Source organism: Arachis stenosperma, chromosome 8 (genome assembly GCF_014773155.1).
Source record: "Arachis stenosperma cultivar V10309 chromosome 8, arast.V10309.gnm1.PFL2, whole genome shotgun sequence".
Classification (NCBI taxonomy): Eukaryota; Viridiplantae; Streptophyta; class Magnoliopsida; order Fabales; family Fabaceae; genus Arachis; species Arachis stenosperma.
The window spans coordinates 37,574,200-37,594,542 of record NC_080384.1 but is presented as its reverse complement, the minus strand read 5'-3'; the positions used below and the strand labels follow the sequence as shown (position 1 = coordinate 37,594,542).

The window sequence follows — 20,343 nt, the reverse complement described above, 5'->3', positions numbered from 1 at the left end:
ATGTTTGTAGAGTGTACATAGCATATTCCTCACTCAAACCTTCAGTGATTGCATCAAAATGTTCATCGGGTGTTAATTGATGACCAACAGCAGCTAGGAAATCAACCACTTTCCTAATATTCTTGAGATATTCACGTGTTGAGAATCCACCTTTCTTGATTCTCTTCAGCTCAGTTTTTAATTGTTTTACTGATCTTTGAAAAAATTTTCAAAATGTGCTTGAATTCTGTCCCACATTTAATGAGCAAAACGGCAACCAATCATCTTTGTCTTGAATGAGTCATCCATTGATTGCATTATCGATGTTATCATCAATCCTATAGCAATTAAGTGTGGAGACAAATATCTCTCTAAAAAAAAGTAATCTAATTGTATCTTCAAACAATCTTCGTATGCCCAACAAAAGGTAATTGAATGGTAATTAAACACCAAGTTCAGTCGTTAATTAAAATAGACAAAAGAAGACATAAGCAGAATGCAAACAACTAACAGAGGGAAATTAAACAACATACATATAATATATTAGAAGACTAATTAATTAAGACCGGATAACAGTTGAAACGTAACATTATTTATCTAAGCTTTCGGCAGTTGTCCTCGTCCATATTAAGGATCATATAACACACCAATAGAGAAAGCCAACTTTAATTTTGTCCCCCACACACACATATATATATAACAGAACATTTATGCATGCTAGATGATGATGGGATCCAGAAGGAGAGCCGCGATGTGATCTTTTAGAAGTTCATTGTTTGTGTATTTATCCTCGAAGTTTTCATAAACCATCTCACTTGCACGTGCCAAGTTAAGAATGCAGTTAATCACGGGCTTTGGAATATTATCATGTGAGTTTAGGCACTCTTCATTTATATCCTTCCAACAATCACTTATTTCCTTGGAAATGAAGTTGTAGGCCTCTTCCTGTGAAATGCCATATTGTTTCATGCAACATTCAACTGCAGATGCAACATGCTTTCTTTCCTGCTCGACCTACAAATTAAAGAGTGCATGTCACATCCAAAAGTTGAATAACCCACTTATCATGTATCTATATATAGGGACGGACTTAGAGGGGGCGAATAGTGGCCTCCCCCAAATTTTTAGAAACTATATTTATATATGAGATATGTATTTAAAAAAATAAAAAATATTATATAATTTAATATTTTTATATGTGTTATTTTATTATGTGATAGATTTATGTTTTAATTGTTTAATTCACTAATATTTTTCACTTAACTAATTTAATATCATACCCTCAAGTCTTTGTAACTTTTAAATTAGTTTTTATATAATAATCTCTATATTTATTTAAAAAAATCATTTGTTTATTTATATTAACATATTTAAAATTTATATTATTATATGAACAATAACTTACGTAGTTATATTTTGATAATCACATTATGTACTTTAGATATTCTTTTCTTATAAAAAAATACTTATTTTTCTTCTAAATTTATGTTGTTGAAAGAAAAACTTTTATAAAAATATCTTATATCTTGTATGTATTCTATAAAAGTATTGTGTCTTTCAAATAATTAATAATTTATCATTTATTTGTAAATTTTTAAATTTTTTGAAAGAATTAATTTTAATTAATAAGATATGTGATCATTTTTAACTAAACACGCTATAAATTATTGGTACTGATGGTTTCAGTGATAAGAGAAGGGGGGGTTGAATCTTAGCCCCCTTTTTGAAGCTAACACTTGCTGTCCTTCAGAAGAGACTTTTCTGTTTCTTGCTCGTCACTGGATACGTGCAACTCAGTTTTGTCTCGTCCCTTGCCACGAGACTTTTTGTTTTGTCTCGTCACTTGGCACGAGATAATTCTAGCTTTTGCTCGTGTGTGGTAGAAAACAGAAATGGAGTAGAAAGAGAAAGAACTTGCACCCAGATATATCCTGGTTCGGTTGCTAAGTGCAGTGCAACCTACATCCAGTCTCCATCACAAACATGATGGAATTTCACTATAATCAACCAGATTACAACTTGTAAAGTGCTAACCCAACTTACAAGGGGATTCCAACAGAATCATGATACACAACATAGATGAACAAAGGACCTCTAAGACATCTATGGCTTTTTTTCTCTTAATTTTGCACTCTCTGCCTTTTTCCGCTCTATGGCTTTTTCATTACAAACCTCACTTGTTTGCCGTTTACCAAGAGACTCAAGACATGACAAAATTAAACAGAAAACACTAAACAGAATACATTGAAGGAGAAGAGAAATCTGTTAGCTCAGGTAGCTCTGAGAACTCTGTGCCTTGCACTCTCAAATTTTCTCCTTGCCTCAAACAGTGGTTGTTTCCCCTTTTTAAAGAAACAGGAAAGCCTCCACACTTGAAGCCAAAATCGAACCAACTTTCTTCCTCCTTCAACAAACCGGTTCGGCCACACAGAGAGAGAAGAGATAACCATGCATTAACCAACATGCAATTACCTCTAGTCTTTTCTTGATCATCAACCTTCATCAATCCGGGCTCTCCATCCTTGGCTTCCTCTCCAAGATGGATTTCTGGCCCTTGATGCCTCATGATGATGATGACTTCATCTGCTTCAAACTCTGCCTCCAACCATCACTTCGCCACTCTAGCTACTCCCTGTGGTGGTTGGTCAGATTCGAAGACAAGCCATGCTCCAAGAATCTCCCTCATGGCCGAATCTTCTTCTTCCATTTTGAGCATGAAAGGCTCAAGATTGCTTCACCAAATCTAACCATATTTGGTAAGCATCCTAGCCACAGCTCATCTTTCTTTTGGTATGTTTTCTTGCCATCATTTGCTCGATGGTCTTAGGCGCATGCAGCTTCTCCCTTTCGGTATTGAGGAACATTGGTTCCATTATTTCCTGGACAAGAACCGAATAGAGAAGAAGAAAGAGAGAGAGAATGAAAGAAATCTGGAGAAAAGAAAAGCAATGCTAAGAAGTTAAACAAATTAATTAGGCATAGCTTGCTTTTACTTCCCTTAGCATAGAGTGGCGTGTTTGACATAACACCCATCAATCAATTCAGCTGTATTTTCTCTCTCATGTTCCCCATGCATTAATTAACAATGTAATAGATTTTGAAATCCATCACTTGTTAAAGCTTGGTTCCGTTGGAAGCATTAAGCTTTCATTTTCCTTTTGTTTCGGACCAAGGGTGGAAGCATTCATCACTTGTGAAACTTGGGCTTGTAGTGTTGAAATAAAATCTGGCCCAATTGGTAAGCATTTGCTTTCCTGATGAAATTGTGTAACGGACCAAGCATGGAAAGCAAGCATTGGGCTTGCAACATTATTATATATTCTGGCCCATTAATATAAAATTTCAGCCTCATTATATAATGCATGCAACAAGGCTAATTGTTGGGCTTAAGTCAGAAACTCATTTCTCGGCCCAAACATAAAATCTGCAACAAAATTATTAATCAAAATATGTTAAATGAAAATCAGATTAATAATTTTGCAATTATTTATTTTAATAATGTTTAGTCATCACAAATATTATTTTAGAGTTTTCCAAACTCATCAATCTCCCCCTTGATGACAAACATTATTAAAATTGAAATGGAAAGAAATTAAAAATTGAGTAGGTAATACTCCCTTTGATTTGAATTTCTCCCCCTTTCAAAATGTCACATGGCTCCCCCTCAATATATGCTATTTTACCAAGGGAAGCATAAACCTGTAACATTTAAATCAAGCTTCAAGTAACAATGTTATTTAGCAGATTTTATAATGCTAAATTGCTTGATTTATGAGCAGTTTTAATTGATAATCAAAACTCATTTGATATCATAACTGATTTACTGCTCAAACTTTTCAAACAACAAAAAATTATCCAAATATTTTTCAAATATTTTCCTATCAGAGCAAAACAACAAAATGAAAGATATTTGAATACAAAAACAAGGCAGTTTTGATATGTTACACAATTAAAGGAACTGCCAAAAATAAATTTTTAATCAATGATGAATCAACAGCCATGGCATCAAAATAAATCAAACATCATTATAAACCTAATGCCAAAATAGACTAATCATGATAAACAACAACATGCAGTTCAAACAGCAATGTTCATGTTAAAACCAAAACAATATCAACATGCATTCTTTAAACAAGGGTAATCATGAATTTTCAAAACTGAAAATTTCAACCCCTGTTTTTCCAGCCCCTGTTTCGTTCCAATTTCAATTTTGGAACATAAATTCCTCCCCCTTTTGTCATCGAAGGGGCACCTGCACAATCCATGATTAATATAACAAAGAGCAACAAGATGCAATAGCAAAAGTGTATCAAAGCATCCTAAAGCAGGGAGTATCAAGTCATGCTTATACAAAAAAAAAATTGAGCCTAGTGGAGCCAATATCAATCAAGAAAAAATCACTAATCATCAGAAAGATGCATGTCCTCTTCTTCAGCGCCTTCTTCACTCTCGTCTCCCAAGTCCTTGTTAAGATGTTCCAGCATCAAAGTGACCCTTTCTTTGCAGTTTTTCCAAGCTTTCTCATTTTCATAGGCCTGTTTCCGGGCTTCTTTATGAGAGCGAAACATCATATCAGCCATGTTTGAGAATTCTCCCAAGATCTGTTGAAAGGACCTGATAGTTTTGGAAGATTCTGGCCTTCCTTCATGCTCACTGTCCGATTTTCTCCCTTTGGTTTCTTTAGTCACGCCTCCACCACGGATCATAGACACTTCATTTTCTACCTTCTCATTCAACAGATCAACTTTAAAGTACTCAAAGATTCCAGTTAAGAACATACCATAAGGCAGATTAGCCTTTCTGGTGCTTCTAACAGAATCCCACATGTGTCTAATCATAATATAACCAAAAGAGATAGGAGTAGAGGTAACCAAAGCAAACAAAATGAGACAGTCAGAAAATGTTACTCGGTTGTGTGAGCCGCTTTGGGGAGTCAGAATATGAGTGATGATGCGATGAAGCAAGGAATTGACCGGTCCAAGCGCTTTGTGAGTTGGGTTGGTTCCATGCAATCCGGAAAGATTTGTGCAAATGTGCTGAAGAACAGTTTTGTGAGAAATGCCGACTTGTGTGTCCCATTTTTCCACCATGTAAGCTTTCGGTCCTTCATCCTTGAAGCCCAGGGCCGCTCCAATAGTCTCAGCATCAAGGGCTATTTGAACCCTTTTGACATAGGAATGAAGGGTGCCATCGATGAGCCGCATGTTAGCATAAAATTCTCTAACAAGACCTGGGTATACTGGCTTTTTGATAAGGAGCAGAGGTTTCCAGTTGAGAAGTTCAAACAGAGAGGGAATGTTGGTGTTCTTGAGATTGTCGAGACTGACAAGATATGTAGTGCACAGATGGCGTTTCTCCACGACCTCTTTATGGAACTCATATGAGGTGCATGAGTTAAACCTGCTTGGATCATAGTGGGAGTGAGTCTTGCGAAACTTGTCTCGGAATTCCATGGATTCCAAGTTCGCAGGTTCGGTTGTGTCATTTAGTACAAACCCTTGATCTTTCTTTGAGTCTTTTCCGGGGGTTGCCTTCTTTGGTGATGAGGGAGGAGGTGAAGGAGTAGGAGAGGTATGAGACTCTTGCTCTTCTTCTTCGACTGCCGGTTGTTTGTTCTTTCCTCGGCCTGAGCTCTTGTGAGCGATAACTTTCTTTCTCATGGTGGTGGTTCGCTTAGATGGTGGTGAAGGAGAAGATGATGAGGTTGAGTGAATGTGGATATGGGTGTGGGTTTGAGGTGTTGGAGGTTTCTGAGACAGAAGAATTCTCTCACTCTTTCTTGGCGCGGTTTTCTTTTTCATATTAATGGAGGAATAAGAATATGAAGGGGTGAGGTTGACAACCGAGTGGAGTGGGAGAGAAGTAAGGTGGGTGACACATTTAATGTGCCGTGGAGAGAGAGAGGGAAGGAAATAATGATCATTAGTGGGAGGTTAATGACCATTATGGGCGGTTATTGCCCAAAAAGATGATTTCCCTTTTAACTTTTGAAATCAAAAACTGAAAAGTGGTTGCCTTGAATCAAGGGATTAGATGGAGAGTAGGATTTGATTTGACACTAACTACTTCCAAGAGGATATGGTGACACAATGAAGAAGATTCTTTATTTGTATGTGAAGGAAGTTAACAAAAAAAACTGTTACTGTGGGGTTATGGAAATTTTGGTGGGGCCCATAAAATTTTGAATTCTGCGTTGCCTCCCCCTTGACCACAGCTCTTCCATTGTTCCATTTATTTTTATCTCGTCCAAACCTACGAGCAAAACAGAACAGAGTCACAACTTCACATATTTTCAATAAAACTCAAATCAAACATTCCCAAACTTTTTCTCAATGTACAGAATCTGTCTTCACAAAGAGGTTTTGTAAAAATATCAGCAATTTGGTCTTCAGATTTTACAAATTGAATATCAATAGTACCCTTTTACACATGTTCCCTAATAAAATGATATTTTATCTCAATGTGCTTAGTTCTTGAGTGCAGAACAGGATTTTTTGAAATGTTTATAGCACTCATATTATCACAAAATAAGGGTATACTATTGATTTTTAATTTGTAATCTTCCAATTGTGTTTTCAACCAAATTAATTGAGAGCAACAAGCAGATGCGGAAATATATTCGGCTTCAGCAGTGGATAAAGCCACTGTGGCTTGTTTCTTGCTTGACCACATGTTGAGTGAGCTTCCAAGAAAGCAACACATGCCGGAGGTGCTCCTCCTATCCACCCGATCTCCCGCATAATCTGCATCACAAAACCCTACTGCACAAAAGTCATCAGATTTAGGATACCATAATCCATAATTACAAGTTCCCTTAATGTATCTAATGATGCGTTTAACAGCCGTAAGGTGGGATTCTTTTGGATGTGATTGAAACCTTGAACATACACCCACACTTTGGACTATATCCGGTCTAGAGGAGGTAAGGTACATGAGTGAACCTATCATTCCTCTATACCTTGTTTCATCCACATCTTGGCCATCATCATCCTTTTCAAGTTTATTATTGGGATGCATAGGAGTTCCCATTGATTTGGAATTTTCTAGGTCAAATTTTTTAATAAGTTCTTTTGCATATTTTCCTTGGTGAATAAAAGTACCACTAGGAGTTTGCTTAATTTGGAGGCCAAGAAAGAAAGTAAGCTCTCCCATTAAACTCATCTCAAACTCACTAGTCATGAGTTTTCCAAACTCTTCACACAAGGAGATATTGGCCGACCCAAATACAATGTCATCAACATAAACTTGAACAAGGAGGATATCATCATTAGATGTCTTAATGAATAAGGTAGTATCGGTGGTTCCCCTTTGAAAATGATTTTCCAACAAAAAGACACTAAGCCTCTCATACCAAGCTCTTGGAGCTTGTCTAAGACCATAAAGAGCCTTAGTTAATTTAAAAACATGATTTGGAAATTCTTTATGTTCAAAACCGGGGGGTTGAGCCACATACACTTCCCTATCAATAAAACCATTAAGAAAAGCACACTTAACATCCATTTGAAACATTTTGAAACCCTTATGGGCAGCATAGGCAAGAAGCAACCTAATTGCTTCCATTCTAGCTACCGGAGCAAAAGACTCATCAAAATCAATACCCTCTTCTTGATCGTAACCTTGGGCCACTAATCTAGCCTTGTTACGAACAACTTGTCCATCCTCACCAAGTTTATTTTTTTTTTAAAAACCCACTTAGTACCCGTTACCTTCTTACCATCCGGATGAGGTACTAATGTCCAAACCTTATTCTTGTCAAATTGAGCAAGCTCCTCTTGCATTGCTTTGACCCATGATGGATCCTCAAGAGCTTGTTTGACATTGTTGGGCTCTATTTGTGACAAGAGAGCAAGATTGCTAGGTTCGGTTGGCCTTTTGGTGGATGATCTTGTTGTTACTCCTTGTGAGGGATCACCAATGATGAAGTCATGGGGATAACCCTTCATAGACTTCCATTCTCTAGGCTTTCGGACAGGTGTTGAGCTTTGATGAACTTCTGATGGTCTCACTGTTTCAGTTTCTCGTCCCTGTTCAGGAGACAGATCGGAACTTTCTCCTTCAATCTGACGAGACAAAATACGACTGGCAGATTCTTCATTCTGGACAGATTTGGGATTTTCTTTGCTTGTTCCAGCTCCTTCTCCATCTGAATCATTATCTATCACAGTACTGGGAATTAAGTTAGAATCACAAAAAGTAACATGTATGGATTCCTCTATTGTCCTATGTTCTTTGAGATAAACTCTATAAGCCTTGCTTGTGATGGAATATCCAACAAACATTCCTTCATAGGATTTTGGATCAAACTTTCCAAGGTTTTCTTTATTATTAAGCACAAAGCATTTACATCCAAAAACATGAAAATACTTAAGATTTGGTGGGGTTCCTTTCCATAGCTCATAGGGAGTTTTCTTTAACCCTTTTCTAATGATTGTTCTATTCAAAATATAACATGCTGTGTTCACAGCTTCAGCCCACAAAAATTTAGGAATTTCATTCTCACATAGCATGGCCCTAGTCATTTCTTGAAGGCTTCGATTCCTTCTTTCAACCACCCCATTTTGTTGGGGTGTTCTAGGGCATGAGAAATTATGAGAAATCCCTAAGTCATCACAGAATTTTTCAAAGTCTTGATTTTCAAATTCTCTTCCATGATCACTTCTCAAATGGGCAATTTTCAAATCCTTTTCATTTTGAATTTTCTTGCAAAGGGTGGAAAAAGCATAAAACGCATCATTCTTATGAGCAAGGAAAAGTACCCAACCGAATCTAGAGTAATCATCAACCACAACAAGACCATAATGTTTACCTCCCAAACTTTGAGTTCTAGTAGGACCAAAGAGATCAATATGTAACATTTCCAATGGCCTTTTGGTTGAGATTCCATCTTTTAACTTAAAGGAGGATTTTACTTGTTTGCCCAATTGGCAAGCATCACAAGTAAGGTCCTTATCAAACTTGATGTTTGGAATTCCTCTAACCAAATTCCTTTTGACTAACTTAGAAATTTGGTACATGCTAGCATGTCCCAACTTTCTATACCAAAGCCATTTTTCAGATTCAAGAGAGGTGAAGCATGTTACATTTTGTTCCTTTAAATCCTCAAGAGTTAATCCATACACATTATTGCATCTTTTAGCTTCAAATAAAACATCCCCAGTTTTCTCACAAACAACCAAGCACACAAACTTCTTAAAGATAACATCAAAACCTAAATCACACAATTGACTAACACTAAGTAAGTTATGTTTCAAACCATTTACAAGAAGCACATCATTTATACAAGAAGAAAAGTTTTTACCAACTTTCCCAACAGCCACTATTTTTCCTTTTGCATCATCACCAAAGGTAACAAGTCCTCCATCATATTCATCAAGCTTTATGAAGAAGGTTGTCTTCCCGGTCATATGCCTAGAGCATCCGCTATCCATGTACCACATATTTTCCTTTTTCTTGGATGCTAGGCAAACCTACAAAATAAACTCAAGTGACCTTAGGTATCCAAATTTTCTTGGATCCTTTCACGTTAAACCATCTCTTATGACCCAAATCATTGTAATCAAAGACAACTTTGTAAACTTTGTCACCAATCATTCTTTCACCAAAGAAGCATTGAACTGGAAAATGACCACTTCGGTTGCACATTCTACAAAATCTTGGAGTTGTAGTTTTATTAAAGTGAGTTGGGTCTTGATATGTTACATCATTTGAAGATGAGGCAATATTTTCAAGATGTGATTTTTCAGATTTATAATAACCCAACCCAGCTTTATCATAAAGAGGTTTTTGACTAGCCAAGATTTGGTTCAAATTTTCAGAACTTTGGGTGAACTTGGCTAGGTCATCTTTAAGTCTTTTAACCTCTTTGACCAACTCTTCATTTTGCTTAAAACAGTTCACATATGCAAGAACGGAATGATCACTTTCACAGCTTCTAACTTGGGCTTTTAACTGCTTGTTTTCTTCCACAAGATCACAAGCTGTTTCGGCCTCTCTTAGTTTTTCTTTGAGAAAATCATTTTCAGCTTTAAGAATGAAATTATGCTGTTCAAGATCTTGATTTTCTGCTAGAAAACATCTAATTTTTTCAGAAAGGTGATCTATCATGAGATGAAGGTCTTCAATGTTAGAGTTCTGAAATGATACCTGATCTATCTCATTTGCCATGAGACAATGCTGTGATTTAGTCTCAGACTCTTCATCATCATTTTCTGAGTCATTTTCCAAATCTTTCCATGTGGCCATCAGTCCCTTCTTCTTTATCTTTTTCGGCTTCTCTTCCTTTTTCAACTTGGGACAGTCAGATTTGAAATGACCCGTTTCCTTGCAATTGAAACAGGTTATTTTGCTGAGATCTTTCTTTGTCCTCCTGGAGCTACTGCCTTTGCTTTTGAGCTTTGCCATTTTCCTGAATTTTTTTGCAAACAACACAAACTCATTTTCAGAAGAGTTATCACTGGATTCATCATCCAGAGGGTTAGTCACAGAAGAAAAGGCAATTCCTTTCCTTTTTGAATCTCTTTTCAAATAGGAGTTTTCAAAAGCAAGTAGGTTTCCTCTCAAATCATCAAGGGTCATAGAATCTAAGTTACTACTCTCGGAAATTATTAAGGCTTTTGTTTCCCACTCTTTTGTGAGACATCTCAACACTCTTCTCACTAGCACAGATTCTGAATGTGTGATTCCAAGAGCATCTAAGCCAACAGTGATGATGTTGAACCGTTCGAACAGTTCATTAATGGACTCTCCTTCCTTCATTGCAAACATTTCATATTCTCTGTTTAACATGTCTGTCCGAGACTTCTTTACAATGGTAGTTCCTTCATGAGTGATTTGCAACTTGTCCCAGATTTCCTTTGCTGTTGTGCACCGTGATACTCGTCGGTACTCCTCAAAGCTGATCGCACAATTGAGCAGATTGGTTGCCTTGGCATTTAACTCCACCGTCTTCCTATCTTCCTCGGTCCAGCTTGCTTCTGGTTTAAGAGAGACCACTCCTTGAGCATTTGTGGTAGTTGGAAATTTAGGGCCCTCCAGGATGATCTTCCAAAGTCTGTAATCCACAGCTTGTACAAATATCTTCATCCTCTCCTTCCAATAGGTATAATTTTTCCCATTGAAGAGGGGAGGTCTGTTGCTTGATTGACCTTCAGACAGATTGTATGATAACACATTTGTGCCACTGTTTTCTTCCATGAGGATCTTTACTCCAAGCTGCAAAGCTTGATCTCTTTGAAACCAGGCTCTGATACCAATTGATGGTTTCAGTGGCTAAGAGAAGGGGGGGTTGAATCTTAGCCCCCTTTTTGAAGCTAACACTTGCTGTCCTTCAGAAGAGACTTTTCTGTTTCTTGCTCGTCACTGGATACGAGCAACTCAGTTTTGTCTCGTCCCTTGCCACGAGACTTTTTGTTTTGTCTCGTCACTTGGCACGAGATAATTCTAGCTTTTGCTCGTGTGTGGTAGAAAACAGAAATGGAGTAGAAAGAGAAAGAACTTGCACCCAGATATATCCTGGTTCGGTTGCTAAGTGCAGTGCAACCTACATCCAGTCTCCATCACAAACATGATGGAATTTCACTATAATCAACCAGATTACAACTTGTAAAGTGCTAACCCAACTTACAAGGGGATTCCAACAGAATCATGATACACAACATAGATGAACAAAGGACCTCTAAGACATCTATGGCTTTTTTTCTCTTAATTTTGCACTCTCTGCCTTTTTCCGCTCTATGGCTTTTTCATTACAAACCTCACTTGTTTGCCTTTTACCAAGAGAATCAAGACATGACAAAATTAAACAGAAAACACTAAACAGAATACATTGAAGGAGAAGAGAAATCTGTTAGCTCAGGTAGCTCTGAGAACTCTGTGCCTTGCACTCTCAAATTTTTTCCTTGCCTCAAACAGTGGTTGTTTCCCCTTTTTAAAGAAACAGGAAAGCCTCCACACTTGAAGCCAAAACCGAACCAACTTTCTTCCTCCTTCAACAAACCGGTTCGGCCACACAGAGAGAGAAGAGATAACCATGCATTAACCAACATGCAATTACCTCTAGTCTTTTCTTGATCATCAACCTTCATCAATCTGGGCTCTCCATCCTTGGCTTCCTCTCCAAGATGGATTTCTGGCCCTTGATGCCTCATGATGATGATGACTTCATCTGCTTCAAACTCTGCCTCCAACCATCACTTCGCCACTCTAGCTACTCCCTGTGGTGGTTGGTCAGATTCGAAGACAAGCCATGCTCCAAGAATCTCCCTCATGGCCGAATCTTCTTCTTCCATTTTGAGCATGAAAGGCTCAAGATTGCTTCACCAAATCTAACCATATTTGGTAAGCATCCTAGCCACAGCTCATCTTTCTTTTGGTATGTTTTCTTGCCATCATTTGCTCGATGGTCTTAGGCGCATGCAGCTTCTCCCTTTCGGTATTGAGGAACATTGGTTCCATTATTTCCTGGACAAGAACCGAATAGAGAAGAAGAAAGAGATGAGAGAGAATGAAAGAAATCTGGAGAAAAGAAAAGCAATGCTAAGAAGTTAAACAAATTAATTAGGCATAGCTTGCTTTTACTTCCCTTAGCATAGAGTGGCGTGTTTGACATAACACCCATCAATCAATTCAGCTGTATTTTCTCTCTCATGTTCCCCATGCATTAATTAACAATGTAATAGATTTTGAAATCCATCACTTGTTAAAGCTTGGTTCCGTTGGAAGCATTAAGCTTTCATTTTCCTTTTGTTTCGGACCAAGGGTGGAAGCATTCATCACTTGTGAAACTTGGGCTTGTAGTGTTGAAATAAAATCTGGCCCAATTGGTAAGCATTTGCTTTCCTGATGAAATTGTGTAACGGACCAAGCATGGAAAGCAAGCATTGGGCTTGCAACATTATTATATATTCTGGCCCATTAATATAAAATTTCAGCCTCATTATATAATGCATGCAACAAGGCTAATTGTTGGGCTTAAGTCAGAAACTCATTTCTCGGCCCAAACATAAAATCTGCAACAAAATTATTAATCAAAATATGTTAAATGAAAATCAGATTAATAATTTTGCAATTATTTATTTTAATAATGTTTAGTCATCACAAATATTATTTTAGAGTTTTCCAAACTCATCAGGTACTTTATAATTTTATAATGTACTATTGATATTGTTATATTTTTTTATGTAACTATCGTATTAAAAATAAAATTGTGAAAAAAATTTATAATTATATATATATATATATTGATAAATTTTTTGAAAAATTAACTCTAATAACTATATGTTAATTATTTTTATAAAATAAAAAAATTTAAAATTCAGTCCCTCCATACTAAATTTTCTAGATCGGTCTCTGTCTATATATATTTTGGGTTAAACAAAACAGAGCGCTCATGTAATATTGGTTAAAATAAATATACATTTAGGGAAAAAAATAAGACTCAGACAAAAAAAAAAAGCAATTTACCTTGGTAACTAAAGTCTTGCTCATGCCTAATATACAATTATTTATATATTTTAAAATAAGTAACTTATGACATAATTTATATCTTCTAAAATTTGAAATATATAGTTCGATATCCTAAATTTATCAAATGGTGCATAAATGACATTATTGCACTCAATTTTTTTTCTTCGAAATTATTACATATTTTATTAACAAGAATATCACATGCCACTAGAAATGGATGTTTTTAATTTTTTTTCAATTATTTGGTAAAGTTTGATCTTTTTCATTATATTTTTTAAATGAGACAAAAATATATGTGAGAAAATGTATCAAATGATAAAAGATTACACTTTACAAAATAATTGAAGAGGAAAAATCAAATTTCATTCTTCCAAAAACTAATGAAAAAAAAAACATAAATGATTATATTTCTAATACATTCCTCACATAAGAATCTTTTTTTAGTTTTTGCATGAATTTTAGATATATGCAAAAATTCACGTAAATTTACCAAAAATTCTTATGAGAAGGATACGTTATTTATATAATTATTCAAGTGTCTTTTTCTATAATTTTAAACATTTGAAAGAAGTGATTTTATGAAAAAAAATATCTCTTAAGAATAATAGTTTTTAAAAAAAATGATAAAATCTTTTATATTATTAACTATGCTAGATGTATACTAAAATAAATCATCAAAATAGAATATATCATATTAAAATATAAAATACTCATTAAAAATAAGTTAAACTACATATATTTGTACACAAATATATAATGACTGATTTTAGTAACAAATTTTAGTATATAAATAATATTTTTGTTTTATTAATGATTTTAAATTGAATAAAATAAATTTATTAAGAATGATGTCCACCTTATGTGAGGATAAGTCATTTCCAAGTCTGAGAATTAGTGAAACAGCATTTATGATTTTGGGATTACTGAAGTTCCAATCAAGCATCTCTTTGGTAGCAAAGTCTTGCATAACAATAAAGGTTGTTAGCATAAGAGGGTATGTACTCGTTTGAACTCCGTTAACCTTGTACTCATCGTATGTTGGAATATGTTGCTCATGACACCATTTTGCTTCAATTAAGAAGGCTTGTGCCAATGTAGATATCTGCATTAATAATAATAATAATAATAATAATAATAATAATAATAATAATAATAATAATAATAATAATAATAATAATAATAATGTAATTATTTAAATTAATTAATGAATTAAGTAGAGCCTACAGCTTGTTTAACATTTTCCAACACGGAGCTTGATCTTCCACTCTCTGTAGTCAGTGACACTATATCAACAAATAATTCTTCTACAAATGCATTAAAAACCACTTTGAAGCACTCTGGTAGAGAAGCAATGTAATTAATATCCCATCTGATGAAAATAGAAAATAAATAAATAAACTTTATGTTTGTGTGAAATAATTAATAATGAGATTGGCTAATCTTATTATATGGGAAAAGTTTGGTAAATAATATAAAATTGGTGGTTAAAGAGAATAGAGATCAAATGAACCTTTTGATTGCCTCAGTCAAGAGTTGAAGCTCTTCAAACGTGCCAAAGACATCATAAGTATCATCAAGAAGAGATATACATAAAAGCAATTTGACTAATATCAATCTCCAAGTACTATATTTTGGCTCAGAAGCTATGCATACTACCCCAAAGAATAACTCAACCACCCTATCTCTAGCATAAGTAACCTTTGTCGCAAAGCCTGTTTTTTTGCACCACCTGATTAATCAAATAACCAATAAAATCTTGAATCTTTATGTTCTGTTTTTAGAACATGTGCTTTAGTTAATTTTGGCTTGTATTTCCTCTTTTTTTTTTTTTTTTTTTTCCTTTGGGTTTTCTGTGAAAGATTTTAACGACGTTCTATCTAAATGTATCGAGCATTAGTACATCTCATAATTAAAAACTAAAAATACTTCTTCACTTTGATTTCAATAACTTTGTGAGTGATAATACGATTTACCTGGTGATATTACCAATTTCGTTTTGATGTAGACTTTGTAGCATATTGAAATCTAATTTCGCAAGAGCGAGAAGAACTTTGTTATGGGAAGGATTTTCTTTGTAAAATGACATATATGACCTTGCTCGTATCCTTGAAACTGTCTTGTGAAGAGGCAGCCTTAAGCTTTGATTGATTTGGTCAGCAAGAGATGGATTCAATTGATTGATCATGGACTTAAGTTTATTGTATGTGAATTCATGTGCTTCCTCTAATATATCTTCTCCATGAACCCTTAATTGTGCAGCTTCATACAAGCTCCACATTCCTTCAACATCTTGAACAACAATTATTTCATCGAATTCTCCCTTTTTATTCTTGAATTTGTTGAAAACATCTGTATAACTCACATATACTAACTAATGTGAATCTATTAATAATTGGTATGGATTTTTTTAATGTAATTATATATAAGATAAAAAAAAATAGTTCTATATATACCTGATGAAATGTAATATCCTTTTTGTCGCAGCAGACGAAAAAATAATGCAGTAAAGTGAAGGTTACGTTCTTCTATGGTAAGACTATTGTTGGCAAAATTATTATGAATTTGAACTAATATTTCATCGATTTCATCTTCAAAATGAGAAGATATACTCAAGCATTGAATTGAATCAATTAAGTTTAGTTTTTGTAAGATATTGTTGTCATTAGAAGACAAATTCATTTTCACTTTCTCCTTATGCTTTTGAACTTCTTGTTTCATGGTTTCACTGACTTCCTGCAAATGTTTTCAGTTTAATATTTAACTCAAAAGAGAGAAAAATCAGCAAATTAGAATATGTTATTTGTCTCTATATATGATCAACTTAATCTAGAGTTGTCATGATGCGACTTTTTTTTACTGTTGTGGGATAATAAAAAAGATTGAACTCTAAATTTTTTTTTATCATAGAAGATTTGATATTATATCATAATACTATTTCACTTAAAAATTTAAACAAATAAGAGAATAACTTAAATTATTATATTTTAACAAAATTATTATATGATAATTTGTTGAAAAACTTATCAGTTTGATTTATTTCTTAAATAAAATCTGATACAAATCAAACTGGTAAATAATGATTTATGTTTCGGTTATTTATATAATTTTTCAATTTGGTTAATAACTAAACTTTTAAGCTTTCAAAATTAAAAGTTAATATAAAAGTTCCATTTTTAAAACTATATCGTCCTAGTCATCAAAAGAAGAAGACTGGCTTGATAAGGAACGTATCCAGAGATCGCACAAAGGAAAGATCAAAATTTAGAAATCATATTTGAAATCAAAAGAAAAAAAGGGGAAAAAAAGTAGTATTACTTGATAAATGTTATAATATGCTAGTAGTTTTATCGATACCATACATGCTTATTAAGTTATTTTTTTAATTACTAATATAGAAATTAATAAATTTGTATTGACTTCATATTAGATGAAATTTGCTTTTCAGTAATGAGTTAACTTCAATGAAGTTATATATTATTTTTGTTGTTATGAAAAAATAAAGTAAACGATTGAAGTTGTGCCATTTAATAATAAGTAAGGAAGAGTTTTTATTTGTTTGATAAGCATTTTGAGTCTCCTACATAGAAATAATCAGATATATATGTACTATGTGCTTGTTTGAATGCCCATTATTTTGTTAAAAAAAGATCTTTTTTAATGAAAAAATATTTTTTTTATTTTTTAGTGTGTTTGGTAAATTTTTAGTAATAAAAGTAAAAGTACTAAAAAATAAAAAAAATTTTGAGAAGCTGTAATTTATATTTTTTTAAAATTTTTTTTCTTTAAAAAAAAGATATTTTTCATATAATAAATAAACAAAAAATTACTTTTATATTGTTATATCAAAACATAATTGATAGATAAAAATATATTTTTGCATGAGATATCCAAACATAAAATTACTTTTACTTCTCCATGAGATCTTTTAAAAAAAGATAACTCAAAAAAAGATCTTTTTTTAGAAACTCACCCAAACAAATCCTATCTCTATTTTAAATATACTAATAATTCAAAAAATACTACGATAATATATGTATAACAATATTCATATTTCATCGTACAAAAAATAAATAAGATACCAAAGATTTAGAATCAGCATATTTCAAGAAAGTATTTTGCCAAATGCTAGGAGCAAAATTTGCATAGCATCGCTTTGAGTTAGATGGGATGTGTGGAATCGAAGTCATCACTGGAACCGAAGCTGAAAAAGACATGGTGGTTTCTTGATATGTATGGTATTGAGCAATGGACAATGTTGAGTTAAGAACAAATCACTATATAGATGTGATTTCTAACGTGTCCTTCACTAATTAGAGGGTTTAATACCCTCCATTGTTGGCAACAAAACATTGGTTAAAATGTTAAATTTTGCTTTCACATTAAATTTCATATCAACATCGGCAACAATTTACTGTGCTACCCCCAAAATTGATGAGGGATTAGCTGCAGCCAACATTACACCTCAAAATTCATATAGCTCATAAAAATAACTCTTAAAAATATAAACGACAAATCAATTTTTAATAATTTAAAAATATAATAAAAATAATAAAAGAATTTATAAATGATAAAAGATATTATTTTTAGCAAATAACTTATGTATTTAATTTTATCCAAATTTTCATAATGACATTTGGATAACTATTTAAAAGATACACACAAAAAATCAAAATAAAATTTAATTTCTAGACCTTTATTTTCATTTGAAAAAAAAAAGCTAATTATTCACATAAAATAAAATTTATTTGAAATATAATATAAAAGTTTTTATATTAAAGTTTTTAATATATAATATATTTATTCTTTAATTAAAGTTTTTAAAAGTTTTTATTCTTTAATATAAAATTTAGTTTCTAGACCTTTAATTAAAGTTTTTAAAATATAATATATTTATTATTTACTAATAATCTATACAACTATATTATTATAAATAAATAATATAAAATATTTTTTAGCAAATTTCATAGAATGTGTAAAATAAGTTTTCTATTTCGTATGACCATAATTATAATTCTACTAATTAAAAATATTAGTTACATTTTTTATATACAAATAACTTAATTTTTTCTGATTCTAATAAAATATATACTTCAATAAATATGCCTAAATGTAAAATAATTTTCTATTTCTTCTTTTATTTTTAAAAAATACTTCTCTCAATCTTACTAACAAATGAACCCGATATTCCTTTTCCGTTCCCCACTTTCATCTACATATTTAACTTTAATAGTAACTTAAATAAAATTTACTATTTGAATTAAACAGTCGACAAATTTCTTATACAATAATAGAAATAAAATTCCAAGTTATAGCTAATCGAGATTGCAAAAAATAAATGAAGATGTAAATTAAAATAGTTTAATTATTAGTTTATTTGTAATAAGTCTAAAATTTTTTGTCAATTTAAAACTCTGATCCATTTAAAACTTAATAAATTTAATTATAATTTATAGGGTAAAGTACTAAATTAGTTCTGGTTTGGTCCTTAAAGTTTAAAGTGTCCTATTTGAATCTAAAAAAGTTTCATTTAACTTCAATGTAGTCCTACCGTGAGATCAAAGTTAAATAATTAACGAAATGTCCTACATGATAGTAGTACAAGAACAAGGTCGATAATCTGGAGAATAAGTACAAGTTTTAAAGGCACACAAAATCAACCGTGGATGCATCAATATATTTATTTATCAATTTTTTATAATTTAAATGAAATATTTTTCATAGAACTAAGGAGAATAATAAATAAATGTATTGATATATTCACAGTTGATTTTGTACCTCTAGAACTTGTATTTATTCTCCAGATTATCGTCCTTATTCTTGTACCACTGTCATATAAGACATTTCGTTAATTATTTAATTTTAACCTCACGATGGGACTAAATTAAAATAAATAAAACTTTTTTTATTAAATAAAATACTTTAAACATTTAGCACTAAATCAGAATTACGCCAAGATATAAAGGATCAAGTACTTTATCCTCATTTATATTTAAATAAACATACTGAATTATCATTTGGATTCATCTAGTGTACAGATGTGTTTTGGTACAGATTTACAGATTTTTGTTTTTTATTGATTTAAAAGTGTATCACTAAAAGTGTTGCTTAAAGAAAAAGTGTTACCCTTAATCGTTAACTTGGCTCTGATACCAATTTTTAATTTCTGGCTTTTCTTTTAATTTCTTTTTCGAAATTTCTATTAATTCTTCATATTTTACTTTGAATAAGTTTATAATTTGTATAGGTGCTTTATTTAAAGGATTTTGATAAATAGTATTGACCATTTCTACTATTTCTCTTGCAGTTATTACTAGTCTTTGATGTTTTGATAACTTTTCAATCTTGTTTTAATTTATAATATTCTTTTTTCATGGATTATTGTATATAAAATTTTTTATCTATTTGTCTTTTTCTTTAATATAATTTCTCAAATCTTCAATAACTTTTTTTATTTCTACACTTTCTCCTGTTTCTAAATATCTGTTTAATTTTTCAATTTCATTCTCCATTTTTTCTTTCAACAGCTTTAATTCTTTTAAGTCATAATATGGTTTTCCAGGTATTTATAAATTTTTTAAATTTAATTCCAACTTGTTTATATTTATTCTTATTTTTATCCTTTTTATTATAAGATCATCAATTTCAATCTGAAGATTGTTTAATTCCCTTTTATACTCCTTTATTTTACCTTTTAATTTTCTCATCCTATTTCTTTTTATTTTATTTTCTGGTTTTTCAATCTTTTTATGCTTCATTATTTATTTTAAAATTTCTGCAAACTCTATCATTGATTCATCATTATTTTCTAAAGATTCTATTAATTTCTCTAGCTCTTCAACTTCTCTTTTCAACTTGTCATAGATTATTTTTAGGGCTTCAAATGCTCTTTGATTTATTTCA

General features: G+C 32.4%; 1 protein-coding gene across 1 annotated transcript; it reads right to left on the bottom strand.

The window, feature by feature from the left end:
• Positions 1-696: 696 nt before the first annotated feature.
• Positions 697-17,657, bottom strand: LOC130945933 (probable terpene synthase 2). The gene is made up of 7 exons (XM_057874622.1): positions 17,523-17,657; positions 15,897-16,176; positions 15,417-15,792; positions 14,954-15,172; positions 14,668-14,812; positions 14,300-14,545; positions 697-993 (listed from the first exon to the last, which is right to left on the bottom strand). The coding sequence occupies exons 1-7, from the start codon at positions 17,655-17,657 to the stop codon at positions 697-699; spliced, it is 1,698 nt and encodes a 565-aa protein (XP_057730605.1).
• Positions 17,658-20,343: the final 2,686 nt, after the last annotated feature.